This window comes from Mytilus galloprovincialis, chromosome 4 (genome assembly GCF_965363235.1).
Source record: "Mytilus galloprovincialis chromosome 4, xbMytGall1.hap1.1, whole genome shotgun sequence".
Classification (NCBI taxonomy): Eukaryota; Metazoa; Mollusca; class Bivalvia; order Mytilida; family Mytilidae; genus Mytilus; species Mytilus galloprovincialis.
Genome location: NC_134841.1, coordinates 84,770,333 through 84,787,052, shown reverse-complemented (window position 1 = coordinate 84,787,052; position 16,720 = coordinate 84,770,333). Strand labels below are relative to the sequence as shown.

Below are 16,720 nucleotides of genomic sequence, written 5' to 3'. Positions count from 1 at the left end.
TGTGGAAATTCTCTAATATTCCAACAAAAACAATCAAAGCTATGTTATAATTATGACTACATCAATAATAATGAAGTGCTGATTACTGAGCTAATCTGAACGTATATTTTAGCCATCTTCTTTCTTAATACATTCCAGGAAAAATCTGATTACACTTGAGTGAAGTTATTTTAGTTTGGTACGTTAAGTGTTGTTGACTAGACTATTTTAGGAGTTCAGTCAAGTGTTCTTCCATTCCAATCGAGTTTGGTAATTTAGTAAAGTGACAGAGAGACGATTTCTTTAAAATAGCTTCTCTTTGATTAAAATTTCATGGATGTTATTATTAAACAGACTAACATACATGCATGTCAAAATCACATATCGTAATTAATTGTAGGAGATTATTTGTACAAAGCCATCAAGTATGACAGTCTTTTGATATAGAACACCAGACATGCTTTTATCTACAAAAAAAAAAATTAAATTAAAATAACAAAAATACTGATCTCCGAAGAAAATTCAAAACGGAAAGTCCCTAATCAAATGGCAAAATCAAAAGCTTAAACACATCAAACGAATCAAAGACTGAACAGCAATGCTCAAATCATACGGCTCACAATGCCTTTCGGTTAGAAAATTCTTGATGTTTCGTATTATTAGTAAATTTGATAAAAAAAAAAAGTGAATTTACAGAAATCAACTGCACTAGTTTTTGGACTTTTGTGTTAGTGATACCATATAACTTACGTCAGTGGCGTGTTTCGTCTACATAATATTTATTAGTGGCAAACAAAACAACACAACAGAAAGACCAAAACCAAAACTGCAATAAAGTTGTATACAATCTGAACCACTCTTCATAGATAATGAGATACTCATTTTTTCTTATAATGAGTTTTTATTTTCTCTTATATTTATAGTTTCTACAACAGTTTTCATGTAAAAAGCATTGTTATCATGGCGTAAATATAAAATTGCAATCCTGGTATCTATAATGAGTTTATTTACAACCACTGGGTCGATGCCACCGCTGGTGGAGATTTATTTCCCCGAGGGTATCACAAGCCCAGTAGTCAGCACTATTATGCTGACTTGAGTTATCATTGATATGATCATAACTATAAATTAAATGTTAACTAATCTAGAATTTTTGAAAAAATTAAGGCTTTTCAGGAATAGATTACCTTAGTTGTATTTGGCAAAAGTTTTAGGAATTTTTGGTTCTTAATGCTCTTCAACTTCGTACTTAATTTGGCCTTTTAACTTTTTTGATTCGAGCGTCACTGATGAGTTTTTGTAGACGAAACGCGCGTCTGGCGTAAACATAAAGTTTCAATCCTGGTATCTATGATGAGTTTATATCTAATATAAATATCATATGAGGTTTTGACAAATTCAACAAAACGCTACCATTTTTGAGAATACAAAAGAGGTGTTATAAGAGCCATTTTCGGGACCCTGACATTGCAAAATAGTAGAGTTTTTTATTAATCAAATTGACAAAAAAAAATAAAATGATAAAATGTACACAATTGTTTGATTAAAACTTTAGTTGTTATGAAACAATTACATAATACATATGTTTTAATTTTAATACATTTGTGACCTTAAATGACATTTTACACATTTTTTGGATATTGCGTACTAGTGTTTTCAAAACAGATATATGCCATTAGATAAACAAAAAAACAATCAAATGACCTATAACATAGAAAATCAAAAATTGAGCGATACAATCTCACCAAAACTCGGGTTATCTCAAGTGCTCTGGAAGGGTAGATAGATCCAGCTCCACATGTAAAAGTACAAATGTTTTCTTTCTATTTTGACATTTTTCATTTCCTTTTCTTTTTCAAAAAATAAAAAAAAGTGTATTTCTGTAATTTAAATTATTTACTGTTAATATGTCTATTTACTCAGGTTAAATTTGAGGCAGTTACTCGACTAGGTTATAGAGGTGATATATCGATAGATGACATCAGCGTTGAAGACGGAGAGTGTGGAGCTGGCGCTATCAAAGTGCAATACGAGAGGAATAGCACACTAACAATTGACAACCATAACCTTAGACGATACAAAAAATTCAAAGACAGAATGAGCAGGCGAAGAGGTTAATATTGAGGATGAAGCATCTGGGAAAATTAACAGGTGTCAAACATATAAAATTATTTCCGGTGCGTTTTTGAACTGTTTCTTCAAAGCATGAAGATGTGGGATCTGATCAATAGATTGTTTTTGAAAAATCTATGTTCGTCTGACAAGTGGAACAGAATACATTATGGCTGTGCATAAAGACGAATGATTGTTTTGAATATGTGATGTCACTTACATATAGCATCTACGTTATTATTCTTGCTTTTTTCGATAAATCATATTCACAAACTTGATTGTAATAGTATAAAAGTAAGGAACTGGATCTTCCATTGCAAATGGCTTCTTATCAGTTTTAACAGACAAATATGCCATGTAATTTGCTTCATTCAAAGGGTGAAAGTCAAAGGTTGTTGAAAAATTTTAATGATATAAATCCAATATTTGTTTAAACAATTTTACATATTGTTATCATATCAAAAAGTGATTTCTATTATAGACATTTTTGATAGAAAAAGAACTCATCATAGAAATTTATACATTTAGATTGTTTTCAAACTGGTTTTTTTTGTATATAAAGAATGTCCTTCTCGTATCTTTTTACTTAAAATAATCAAAATAAGAGAACAAAAAACTTTCAGGTTGAGCTATATTAAACAACATTTGTTCATATACCTAGGAAACACCAAAAACTATTTTTAGTATTTCAATGTTCATAAGCACGAAAATGGAATACAGTAAATTTTAGGAAAGTTTGAAAATGCTCATGGTGTTTCAAGGGAAATTATCTGCTATTGTAAATCTGTTATTTTGTTTTTATTTTTTAAGATTATAATGAAAAAATATAATGTTGACAAAAACTTAAACACGACTGCATACCTACCTGGTTTACATACAACTGTACTAAATAATTAGTAAATATTTACAAGAAATCCTATGTCTTATCTGTATGTCCCGGTGAAATGTCACACACACCCTCTCTGTCTTTCTTTCTAAGTAACATACCGGTCAAGTGGTTCCTTTCAGATACACATGTGTTGTCATTTGTAGGTGACTAGATTTCATCACAATTTTCCTTGATGTATGATAACATTTTTTCATGTTAGATGTAATTCAATGTGTCCTAAATGTAATACTAGTTATAACCTATAATACTTAATAATTTACTAAAGTGATTGTTTTAAAAATGGTCTGGCATAAAAAGTGCATTGACATACAATTTAGCATGTAGCAACTTGTATTGAAAGACCACAGGAAAATAAAAAATATGTATTTCTTCTATCATGCATTGTAGATCATGTTAAACTTACTGTGTCTAAAACTGTCAAAAAACTATTCTAACATATATTTTAACTAAATTCCTGCTTTAATCACAATTAGAAGCATGTAAAAAGTACTTATACGGAAGAGCAAATGTGTGCCATAAAGAAAGGGATTGATCATTCTTGCACTCAAGAGTCTTCTTCATGACTATCATAAAGTTCGTGCAGATCTCATTAGTTTGAACGAGAGTCCCCACTAATTGTTACTGTACCTCAAATAAACAATACGCAGGAAAATAATGTTATATTATGGTGTTATTGATTTTGTTATTTTAGACTTTTGTACTTTTTCTAGGCATTGAGACCCATCAAAATAAATGTCAATATTTTTCCTAAAATGTTCTTGAAACTTTTTTCACAACACAAAAACTAGAGGGCCAACATCAATATCAATTTATCTGTATTCATAAGTGAAAAAACCAACCATACCACAGGTCAAGAAGACAGTCATTACTGATGATTACATATGTAAAACGTTCGGATATTTACTTACGATTTAACATCAAAACTGTTTTACTAGAATTCAAATTAATCCATATACAAAATGTATATCAAGAAAATGCGACCTTCCCAATCGTCTTATCACACTTACCATATATAATTATCAATTTGTAAATATGCTTTATAGATTCGATATTATATTTTGAGGGGGGGGGACGCGATGAATTTATTTCGTTCTTGTAACAGACATAGATTCCTATAATGGCTGAGAAACCACTCAGTAATACTTGTATACTTCTGTTGACACTTATTGAAAAAGGTTGATTATAGACTGCAGGTCTTCTTGTGTAGTAAAAAATACACGGATAGTGTCTAAAAAATATACAGTTATGTGCTGATCTGTGTCTTTACTACACTGTATTTGTTTTTTTTTAATAATTATAATTGTCAATATTGAACATTCACTTTACCTAGTGACTCGGTCTTTCAAGTATTTCTGTTTTAACATTTACAATACGGATGATGTGCAGAAGAGAGACAAAAGATACAAAAAGGGAAATTCAAATCCATACGTCGAAAACAAACTGAAAATGCCATGATAAACGAAAAACGAAGAAAAGACAAACAACAGTAGACAAAACACACATCGAAAACTAGAGACTGAGCAACACAAATCCACTCAAAAACTAGTGAAATGCCCCATAAAGGTAGGCAGATCCTGCTACACATGTATAGACAGCATAAAACAATACCTGGGGCGTTATTATATTTTCTGGAGTTTTTAGAATAGAAAACCTTAATCTCCGCTGTGCATCACTTGATCAGTTTGATAAATGGTAAAAAATCAAGGAAAATAAAGAATGAAATGAATAAATAATAAAACATCTGATATATTCAGACAGATGCATGTAAATCTACAGTATTCGTTTCAATCAAACACCGTTCCATTTTGCTTATTTCTTATGCTGAAGAGAAAGATGCAAGCATCAATTCCTTGTTTAACATTACGTATGTTTGATTGGTTTTAGTGAATAACTGCCTCGTCATCATTGGTTGAAAATTTTTACATACAAGGACCAATGATATTTGAGTTTAAAAATGTTACCAGATTGTTTGATGCTACCCTTGTGCACTGATGAACACATTGTGCAAAGTTGTAGACAGACACTACATTTTTCTCTAAACATTAATTCTAAATGTATATATCAAAATTTTACCTACATTTGAATAAAAGACATCCAATTAGGCTATCATCAAAGCAGTAATAAACACTTTAAAATAAAGATAATCAAACGTCAATTACCAGCCATCTGACAAATTACAGTGCATGGTTTTTCTTCATTTGTCATTACGTAAGTTGTGAAGAAACACAGACTATCCATTCAATAGCAGACATGTGATCTAGTTTACATAATAAAAATTTGTGTACCTAATTGATCCAAAATTCCCGTTGGTCTCTTCACAAACTTCTTATTTATAAAATTGATTAGTTGCAGTAATTGTATGAAGCCAATCAAAAAACAAATGACCGAAAATAAATATATGCAATTTAGTATTTCAAAGAACGGTCTTCAACAACGGTCACCACTTCGGTGGTCTCATGCCCCCCCCCCCCCCCCCCCCCAAATATGGAAGGTCGTTGCTTCGATCTCAGGAAGGTCTTACAAAGACTTGAAAGTTTGCATTAGCTGTTTCTTCTCTAAGCGCGCGTCTCTAATGGACAAGGGCAAAAACTTGGTCGACCCGGATTCAGAATTATGTATCTGCTAAAGGTGGCATATCTGTCTGTGAACTGTTACCTTGTGATCTAGCACGTTCAAAATCGGATTCAGCATGTTGGTCTAGAACAAGATAAAGACAACAATAGTACTATACCGCTGTTCAAAAGTCATAAGTCGATTACCTGAGAGAAAACAAATCCGGGTTATACAATAAATCAGAGGGAAACACATCAACTATAAGAGGAAAACAACGACACAACAGAAACACTAAAGTGCAACAAAAACTTTTTTTTTTAGGTTCAATATCGTGTCTTTCTTAGCTAGCAACAGTTTTAAAAGCAACTAAACAGCATCAATTCTCAATGAGGCGAGGTTAATCTAGTTTGAAGCGCGCAAGTCCTCCCCTAACCTGGGAAAAAATCTGTTGGGAAGGACTTTGCTCATCATATCGATACCAAGTTAAATACATCTTACAAAAACAAAGACAGCATACTTATTCATACTTATACATAACCACAACAAAAATACACTTTGAAATTAAAATCTGAGAAATCTCGTAGAAACCGTACGGATTCAACAATGAGCCAAGCCCATTCCATATAGTTAGCTATAATAGGCCCCCAAATGACAAATGTAAAATAATTCAAAAGGGAAACACAACGGCCTTATTTATGTACAAAAAATGTACGAAAAACAAATATGTTACACATCAACAAACGTCAACCACTGAATTACAGGCTCCAGACTTGGGACAGGCACATACATACAGAATGTGGCGGGGTTTAACATCTTAGTAGCAATATACCAACTTCACCTGCATATAGAATATACATTTCCCAACTTATTCGGTATTCAAGAGCTTGCAGCTCCTACTCAGACTTTGTAAAACGTCACCAGTGTCTGAGCAGAAAGTTGATGAGCCAGGGGTATGTCAAAGAAGGTCTCGTCCTTTTTCTGAAAAAGTTCATCGGAAGGTACCAAGAACTTGTTGATAAATATTCCGTATCAACTTCACAAATAAAACACGATGGTCTTGAAGTATAGATTTTGCGAACTGACGTTGTTTATTATCTTAAGGGCATACGATACAGTTTTGAACCTGTATTTACAAGTTGATGAAAATTTGCATATAGACTATTTTTTACCTGATTAAATCAAATATGTCATAAAAAATATACCTTCATGTGCTACTTTTTGAGTAAAATGAGGTCGAAATTTTGTATATTTGCTCAAAATTCAGATTTGTGTCCGTATTTTCCTTTTCGAAAGAACGACGTAACTTTTTTGCTTTAAAAGATAAACACAAATTGTTTTTTGTTTAATAATCGGTAATTTCTGTATTTTATAAGTATCATTAAAAATTATGCAATTTTTATTCCGAAATAACTCTATATTTATCAAATGTTCATGAATAGAGGAAAAAACGTCATTTTTTGCTGCATGTTTATTAAAATTAAAAAAATTGCGCTATTTACAGTTTTATAAAGTTTGGGTCACATTATGTCCTTGCAAAATGAAACAAATTGCTGTTTTAAAAAATAGGGGTCCATGCACTCGTTTTCAAATTAAATCAGTTTGAATGATAAAAATCAGTCGAAAAATGCATCTTTTCCCGATATGTCATAGTTTGACGTCGCGAAAATAACATTTTACGTTAGCAACGTCATTACCTTCCCTGTAACTGTATCGTATGCCCTTAATAACGAGTTGTAGTATTCTTGTTTTTGTCTTTATTAATATTACTTTTACTGTTAAGTCTGTTTTTTGAGATATTCATTTGACGTGACTCTGTACTTATGTATACCATCATACTTTGAACGACTAGTATGAAATTCAAAACAGTGTAGCTGTGGCCATTGATTGACACATTAAAATCATTCATTGACTGGGACAATTTAGGTGAACGTTTGTATGTAACGACCAATGCTCACTATGTACTTTTAAAGACACTTAAACTATGGGGTCACCAAAGGTTCTCAACACCTAATTAAGTAATTCGAAAAATTAATCAGAAATAACACGATATTTTGATTTATATCAATTATATAAATCAAAACACAAAGGTTATTCCTGATTAATTTTTCGAATTATTTTATAATTAAAGGCGTTAAGAAACCTTTGGTGACCCCACAGTTTAAATGTCTATCGTAGGTACGTCATGAACAGTGGTTGTTACAGACAAACGTTCACGTAAATTGTCCCAGTCAATGGATGATTTTGATGGGTCAATCAATGGCCACAGCTACACTGTTTTGAATTTCATACTAAATGATTTTATTTATTAATTTTACTTTTACTTATGCATCTTGTCATACTTTGAATGACAAAACTATTTTATCTTTTAGTACTACTTTTACAGTTAAGTGTTTTTTTTTCTTTTTTTTTTCTTATCAATCCATATCCAGTCACGTCTCAGTCATTACAGCTGAACGGACGTGCTGGGCCAGCCCTCCTTTACCCGCTATCTTCGATGAGGGTTTACAGTTAGATGATCAACGACTTACTACTTTAGATGACAGTAACCAATCCAACGCCGTACAGTAAACGTAGTAGTTGGCCGTATTCCCGCGTTAACATGCACTCCAAAACCCATTGTATCATGGGGGAGTATTATGCCGATTAACGTCCGAGGGCTGTATCCTAGGTGTTAGATGATTGACCTTCATTTCACTGTTTCACGGCTTTGGTCCTGATAAAGCTTCCTGTCATCTTTAGAACTACGTCCATGACTCATCTACCAGTACTCCACCACCGAGGTTAGCGGGCTGCCAAGCTGACCAAACTGGCCCTGAAAGCAGCCGTTGTGAAGAAATAAGATCAAAATAGTCAACAAACCAAAACCAAAATGGCGACCTCCAAAATGGCGTCCTCTACTACCTGTTCCTGACCCACGACAGAAAATATTTAAACGTTTACCAATTGCCTTCGGGCATCGAGCCGACCGTGCGAGGGCTGAAAAGCCAGTCAAGGTCGTTAAACACTTCCATTTGTTTGAGTCTGTTTTTGTGATATACGTTTGATGTGACTCTGTACTTATGTATCCCGTCATACTTTGAACCACACAATTATTTTATTTATTAATATTACTTTTACTGTTAATTCTGTTTTTTGTTATATCTACTTTACGTGACTCTGTATTTATGTATCCCGTCATACTTTGAATGACAAAATTATTCTATGTCTACCTGTGCGAATTTCAAACGCGCAATTTTACACCAGTACTTAAAACCTTCCATCCTTTATGGGTGGATTTTACATAGATAATAAAATCATATAATATAAGCAAAATGAGGATGTTAAATTTAATGTATGCCTTTTGTGCTTCTTCGTTACATTTGTTGTTTTGTAGTGATTAAGATGATAACTTAATGTTGACTGCTGTACCCCTATTTTTGACATTTTTACCTATTGTGTTTATTTGTTTTGTTCACGCATCGTTGACAATATAATGGAATTTGATACGACTGTCATACAAGTTAGAGGTTTAGCTAGCTATAAAACCAGGTTCAATTCACCATTTTCTACATAAGAAAATGCCTGTACCAAGTCAGGAATATGACAGCTGCTATCCATTCGTTTGATGTGTTTAAACTTTTGATTTTGCCATTTGATTTGGGACTTTCCTTTTTGAATTTTCCTCGGAGTTCAGTATATTGTGTTTTTACTTTTTATGTTAACGGGATTCCAACCCTCCCCTCACCTGAGACAGTGGTGTAACCGTACATCATAATATGAACGATCTATAAAATCAGTTGAAAAAGGCTTAATTCATCAGATGGATACAAATAGAAAACATATAACAAAAACAGAGTGGACGTGACCGGGTACTTGTGTATCTCAACAACAAAAAGACACGAAGTACTGATCTGAGAATACTCGCAGTTTCTGATAGCTAGTTCAAAGCCACTAACAACTAATCATGCTTCTAAGGCAAAAATGTCAACCATAAAACCATATTGCAACCAGAAATATAGTCCCCTTAAATACATTAAAAACGTCATATTTTAATTGATTTGTTTTACATCTTACCTGTTTATGTATAAATTAAGAAACCCTATGGTTTGACCGAGGTTCAGAAATAAGGCCCCGCACGGATTTTGCCACGACAATAAAACTCATTCTTAAGAAGGATGTCCTTTTGACTGCAGGATGTACAAATACGGAGCAGTCGCGTCCGGTCAAAATTTAGAAATCATAACCCGATTATTTGTGTGTCGGGCTAATGTCATGCTCTCTACAAGTCAAATATTATCTGCCGCCTATCTATATTTCAAAGGGGTCAGTTGGAGACCTTATTTCAAGAAGGAATGTTTGAACACATTCAAGAAGTCCTCGTTTAGTATGCAGTCTACATTTCCGGTCGAATCATTTTGTAGATCTATATTGTATTTATTGTTGATTCACTTTCGTCTTAATGGAACATTTGCCTCTCGACAATAAGCTAACAACAATCGTTCAATTTGTAAATAATAACCTACAATCAACCTATTATAAACGTCAACACATACAATTTTCAAATTTTATCTGTTATACAAAGGGAGATAATTCTAACTAGATATTATTGATTATTATGTACAGATAATAGTTACCTTTCTTTACATATTACCTGACCACATTTCAGTTGATGTTTTTGATTTGAAAAATCATAGTCTGAAACTTGGACAAGAAACAGGCGTCTTGAACACGAACATAAATCATATGATTTTGCGTTCTTTCTCGTACAATATGTAAGGTTAACAACTAAATAAGGCTATTATTAATATATACGGTCATGTAAACCTTGAAATACAATTGTGTACGCATAAACATCAATAGATATAATCATGGATAGACGAGATAGTACCAAAAGTATGCATTCATGTTGCATTTGAATATTTGAATTTCATTTTTAACCTCTGTAAAAGCTTCTTATCCTCAGTTTGAGATTAACATAGTTCTGATCAATTAATACTTAAGATGCTTTTAGATTGGAGTCACCCTGGGTTAAGTGATAACATTAACGGTACCAATTTCACTGCCCCAGATGTGCATTTTGACTAAAACACATTTAATATATTAAAATTAAAATGTATCTAGGTAGGAAAACATGCGTTACTTTGTGCCTGTCTCAAGTCAGGAGCCTGTTATTCAGTGGTTGTCGTTTGTGTATATATGTGTTACATTTTTTTTCGTTCATTTTTTTGTACTTTAAGAAGGCGTTGGTTTTCTCGTTTGAATTGTTTAACATTGTCATTTCGGGGCATTTTGATAGCTGACTATGCGGCGTGGGCTTTGTTCATTGTTGAAGGCCGTACGTTGACCTATAGTTGTTAATTTTCTGTATCATTTTGGTTCTTTTGTGGAGAGTTGTCTCATTAGCAATCATACCTCATCTAGATATGGATATAAAACATATCAAAGTTGTTTACTTTTATAATCACAAGTAAGAGTTTGAGTACGGCTATATAAAAAAAAGTCCGCTATACTGTTCACATCTTTGTTATTTGAACTCGGTTGGATAGTTTGTTGTCCTATAACCACCTATTCTGCATCTCCTTATTTGTATATACGTGGTATTTTTTCTAACTAGACATCTTGACTTATAACATCAAAAGACTAGAATGTGAAAATCTAAAGATAATTATATTACTGGAGCTAAACTCTGATTTCCAGACTTAGCCATAACACTTTTCATTCCAAACAGGTTTACGAGTATACTATTAAGGAAACTGAAAAGTGCAAAAATATAATGAGCTTAGCTGAGGATCTTAGATAAGCCTATTCTCAACATATCTTTCACATGAATTTCATTAATTAAAATTGGGATTCTTCACAAAAAGGAGTAATTTGTAATATAAGACAGCTATAAATCAACACAACACATAATTAGCAAAGCGTATTTCAACGCTTACTGTAGGTACAGGAATTCTAAATTCCAAAAGCTAATGAATTATCTGATTGTTCCGGAAGTAGACTTCGCTTATCAAGCAGAGCAGCATTTACAAATTGGATTTTTCAAATTTTAATTTCCGGCCATTCTACTTAGTACAATAAGCAAGAGGTCAAGAAAACATAGAAGCAAAAGAGAAATTTTAGTAATCACTAAACGGTTGCTAAAAGATCAGATGCATCATAAATGAAGTGAATTGAATTGAGTTTTAGAAGAATAATATAACTACACCTTTACTGATAGTATCGTACACGTCTCTGTTTCCCAGTCACAATCAAACAATTCAACCAATAATATGAATTTCGTTAGAACTTATGGTCACTCGTATGCTTTCTGTTGCTTAAGGTCTTATTAACAATTTTCTTTTAAGTTTCGGTACTTATGCCCGAAAATGTGTGGTTTATAATTGCTTATTTCAAAATCAACTTTCTTCTTGTAAATGATAAATACTGAGCATCCACTTTAACATATATTGCTCGAAATAACATCATATGCTTTTTTTTTTATCAGAAACTATACCGTATTTTTTAAGGGTATGAATATGTACTTACACCCAAAGACGTATTAATAATAAGAATATGTGGTATGAGTGCCAATGAGACAACTCCATCCAAGTCACAATGTGTAAAAAGTAAACAATTATAGTTCAAAGTACGGTCTTTAATAAATTTTAATCATACCACATCTTCCTTTTAACATGTATTAATTACTATACAATATAAACATTATTTGATACCTTCTGATATTGATTCAGGTGTTTTTGATTCTAGTTTGGTCATGTAATAACATGTCAGAGATAACCAGCAACTGGCGATAGGTACCGACAAATTACAATATTTGACGTCTATCAAATTGAATGATAATTTATCACAACGGACATTGATTTGTTTTCGTGTATTTCATTTGAGAACATTTATATTGAAAAATATGTTTTCCTTATTTGTTGGGGTAACTATAGGAAAAACACATAGTGTTTTATTCTGCAACTACACGTTTATCAAATACTGTAGCCTTGTATAAGTCCTCGCATAACTTTGAGCGACATGTCGCTTAAGATAGTATAATCATATTTTATAAGCCTGGTAAGTTTAGTTTTTGAGTTCCTTATTCTCTGCACGGTCCTCAGGAAGACACACCACTTGATTCTGTCTCCTAGCTGACCCGTCCGACGTTGTTCCAACTTCTAAATTACCCTGCAAAAACAATGTTCATGTCTTTTGTTGGACCCGCCCTGTGATCGAACTCACGTTCCCCGAAAATCCGTACTCAAATTGATGCATGATACACAGATACTAGAGAAATAGCGACACATTTCAACAGGTAATCTCAGGACCAAACATTTTAAAGTCAATCACAGAAAAAGTTTGACAGCATTAAATGCAAACACATTCTTAAAAATTCCTTCCACAGGTGTCCCTGAGGTTATCATCCTATCCATAGTCAGTGCTTCGGCACTGGCATGATTTATGTCATATCTTTTATTAATTCTCTGTTGATAAGTTTAGACCATATATCAAGGAAATAAAAAGGAGCTGTGAGGTAAAAATAAATATAACCAAACGACACCAAGAGGGCAACACATATGCAGTCTTCAACAATAGACGTCTACACAGTATGCCAAAAATTAAACTATAACTCGAAAGTTATCTAACAATCGTGTGCTCCTAACGTATCTACTTATTTTACAACATTCATGGCTTTCAAAGGCTTATGTTTGATTGTTTCCGAAGAATATAAATCCAGAAAAGCGTCATGCATGGAATTTAAAAAGTTTATTTTCATTGAACAGCTCTAGATAAAAAAAAACACTACTGGTGGAGTGTTAGTCCGCGATGGTATCATCCGCTGGAGTAGCGCGTAATATATAACGTACATCTTTTTTTTTTATTTAAAGCCATCTTTGATGAAATAAGAAATTATTAAGAAACTTTAAAGTTAAAACTTTTTCAGACAAAATTGCCCTTATATTAATTTGTGTATAAAGATAAGATGCAACGGTGGTATGATTTCCAAGTTAAACAGAAATCGACTACAGGTCACCGTACGGTCTTCAAGAACGAATAAATCCCATACTGCATTTTTTAACTGTTAAGGCTTCGTATAGTCGTATAACGTTTCTATGAAACCATACATCCATGTCTTTTGAATGTCTTGGTTTGAGACTCCCTGATGATGTTAAATACACAAATGAGCTTCGGACGCACGGAATTTGTAAAGTTTTATATATATATGTCTGATATAGTTTTGAATTCATTCACTGAAAAATATATATTTTACAAGTTTACATGCAAACCAGTATCATTAAAGATAGACATAAAGGTATTTGCTAGTATTGTCATTGTATCTGATGGTTCATTAGTATAATGTTTATAAAGTGGAATGAATAGACTAATCGTTCGGAAGAAATTACTTGACTGTAAAATCTTATAAAGATACCGAAATCTTCTTGCTTTCACAGGGACACCTTTATTGTCTGTCCTAACGAAATTCATATTTGTTCAACGGTAATTAATGTTCACTGAAGATGAAAACTCTATTTATGGTGGAAAATCTATCGTGCTATCACTTTGGTATGCTACTACAAAAATATATATTCATGAGGAATAATTAACACCTTTATAAAGTCATTTAAAGAGTTGTTTCGCATTGTGCTTTTTTGATCAAAGACACCTGTTCTCTGCTTATATTGATATGGTTAGTTAACGATAATCTTGAAAGCGTGAAATATGTACATGATAATTTTACGTATTAATTTTGATAATACCTACTTATCTCCACTTTTTGATTTACTGGAGAACAGAATTTAAATATTTTAAGATAAATACGATATGATATCTATGAGCACAACAAAGAACAACCTTCATCAGGTATACTCGGAGCTTTACCAAACATTTGGAAATGTGAGATCGAGTATGCATATCCAATACAACGGCCAATCCTGTCATACATTACAGGTCATCTTTAAGTGTTATAGATGCAATGGTATTAGCACAATGACACGTACACTGTTTTGAAACCCATATTTTTTTGTATGAGGTAATCTTATGCAGAAATTGTGATTTCAGTTTTCATCTTTCCTTCAGAACCCATAAATTGTAACGACAACATTATTTTTGATTTTACATACTAACGCGATATTATATATATTTTCATGAATGAATTCACAGTCAATTGTTCAAGAGCTTGGAAAAACCACAATATCCGCTGTAGTTTTCCTTTTCTCACACGGAGTTTAAAATTAGACATTACACAATAAATGTGCCTTCATAAATAATGTAGAATTACATGTATTTGGCACGATACTTGGACCACAATCTTTCTTAATAATTATCGCTATTACGCCATGTCAATCCGAATCACATATTTGGTTCATCTTGTGGTTTTTCTGGATTTGAATGTTAAAGGTAAAATAAAAAGTATCCTAACTACCTGTACAAGTAGTTTTTTAAAATGTTTACACGAAAAACATCAAAGAAATTGTGCAAACTTTTTTGTTACAAGGTAAACTGATAATTAAATGTGAAGTACAGAAAAACGTCTTTGAAAGTTGACATTAATTAGAACGCGCGGTGTTTAAGTGGTTGTATTTGCGTTTATACCAACATTTACATTTTAAACCCTTGACTTGTTCTTACAATAAAACATCTAGCAGTAAGATTTGAACTTTTTTGCGTTAAAAATAAATTAAGTGCATAAAGGTATTTTTCGAATCCAGTATAATTTGAAGTCTTACCACTACTTTTCAAAATTCTACCAATTAAAAGGACAAGGTTCATTTTAAGCCAAATATGACCATGACTTTCAACGTTGATATCATAAAAGTTCAAATGGCGATGATTTGGTCCTTGAATGAATCTATTTCAAAATCCTTACTTCTAGGTTAAACAAATCTCTTCGTTATATTACATTTAGGTTTCAAAATCAGCACATTTTGGATTGTCAAAAACAATGATTTTGTGCATTTTAAATCCCTAGACATAAAAAACGTTCTGGATCTGGGTCGGCTTATAAAGTAAATTATGTTAAAACTGTTTCGAATTATTGAAATTTGACCAACATTTAAGTTAAAGGACAACCAATCCGTACTTGAGGGGTCATTTCTCCATCATTGGTAAACATGTGATGTGTCAAAAAGAATGTTTTTTTTTTTGTATTTAAAGTTATCTCAACTATTTTTATGTGAAATTTGCAGTATTAAAAAAAAAACCCAGCAAAGTCTTAAGAACAAATATTAGTCTTCGTGAACTTATTCCTTTGAAGTACTTTGCGCCTTGTTATGCACTTAAATTTGTGTTTTAAAATGTGTATAATGCCGAGTAAGTAGGATCCTAGTTATCCTTATCTATAGCAATATATATTTAGTAATGCATTAATTTATTCAAAACAAAATCAATGAGAGTTTGATGAAAAAAATATACAATATTTTACTTTGTGTTGCATTTATTACAATTAAGAATACGTTTATGCAAACGATCAATGAGTTTATATGAATCGTATCTTACTTTTGAGGCTCTATAAACAACATCAGCGTAAGATTTGTCACCGACACATAAATATCGAATATAATGGAATTTGATGCTAGTGTCATACAAGTGAGAGGTTTATAAAACCAGGTTCAATCTACCATTTTCTACATTTGAGAATGCCTGTACCAAGTCAGAAATTTGACGTTTTCGTTTGATGTGCTTTATCATTTGAATTTGCCATTCGAATATGGACTTTCCGTTTTGAATTTTACTCGGAGTTCAGTATTTTTGTTATTTTACTTTTTATTCTATACATAGTCGTTTGTTTGAAAAATCGAGGTTTGTTTTATATGCTCTTCACTCATATGTTACTTCTAAAAAGAGACATATAGCTTGTCTCACAAATTACAGGCTACATTTGATGTATCATATTTTGCCTATCTTGTGGACATTATCTTTACTGAAGGCGGAACACTTGTGAAACGATTTGAAAGAACTATGGTAATACACATCCTGAATGCATATAAAAATCGAATTATGATCCGTGTAAATGAAAGCGTTTATGGTTTTAAAGAGGTAAAAGTGTCAGCATGTGACACTTTAGTTTATGTATTAAAAAAAAACTAAGATTTACATGTAAAACAAATGAAGATATGTCGTTACTCTATTAAATCTCTGCCAAATATGTCGTGAAAAAAAACTGACAATTGCAGACGTTGTTGTATCTTAAATTTCCGAAGTCTCTGCACATAAATTCAAATATGAGAC

At 32.3% G+C, this 16,720-nt stretch overlaps 1 protein-coding gene across 1 annotated transcript in view; it reads left to right on the top strand.

Annotated features, from left to right (window-relative positions):
- The window catches only part of LOC143073203 (uncharacterized), a 43,914-nt gene extending 40,181 nt beyond the window's left edge, over positions 1–3,733 (top strand). The window contains exon 5 of the mRNA XM_076248567.1: positions 1,903–3,733. Coding sequence (XP_076104682.1) covers positions 1,903–2,097 — 195 coding nt within the window. The 3' untranslated portion in view covers positions 2,098–3,733. The remainder of the gene's footprint in view (positions 1–1,902) is intronic.
- The last annotated feature ends 12,987 nt before the right edge of the window (positions 3,734–16,720 follow it).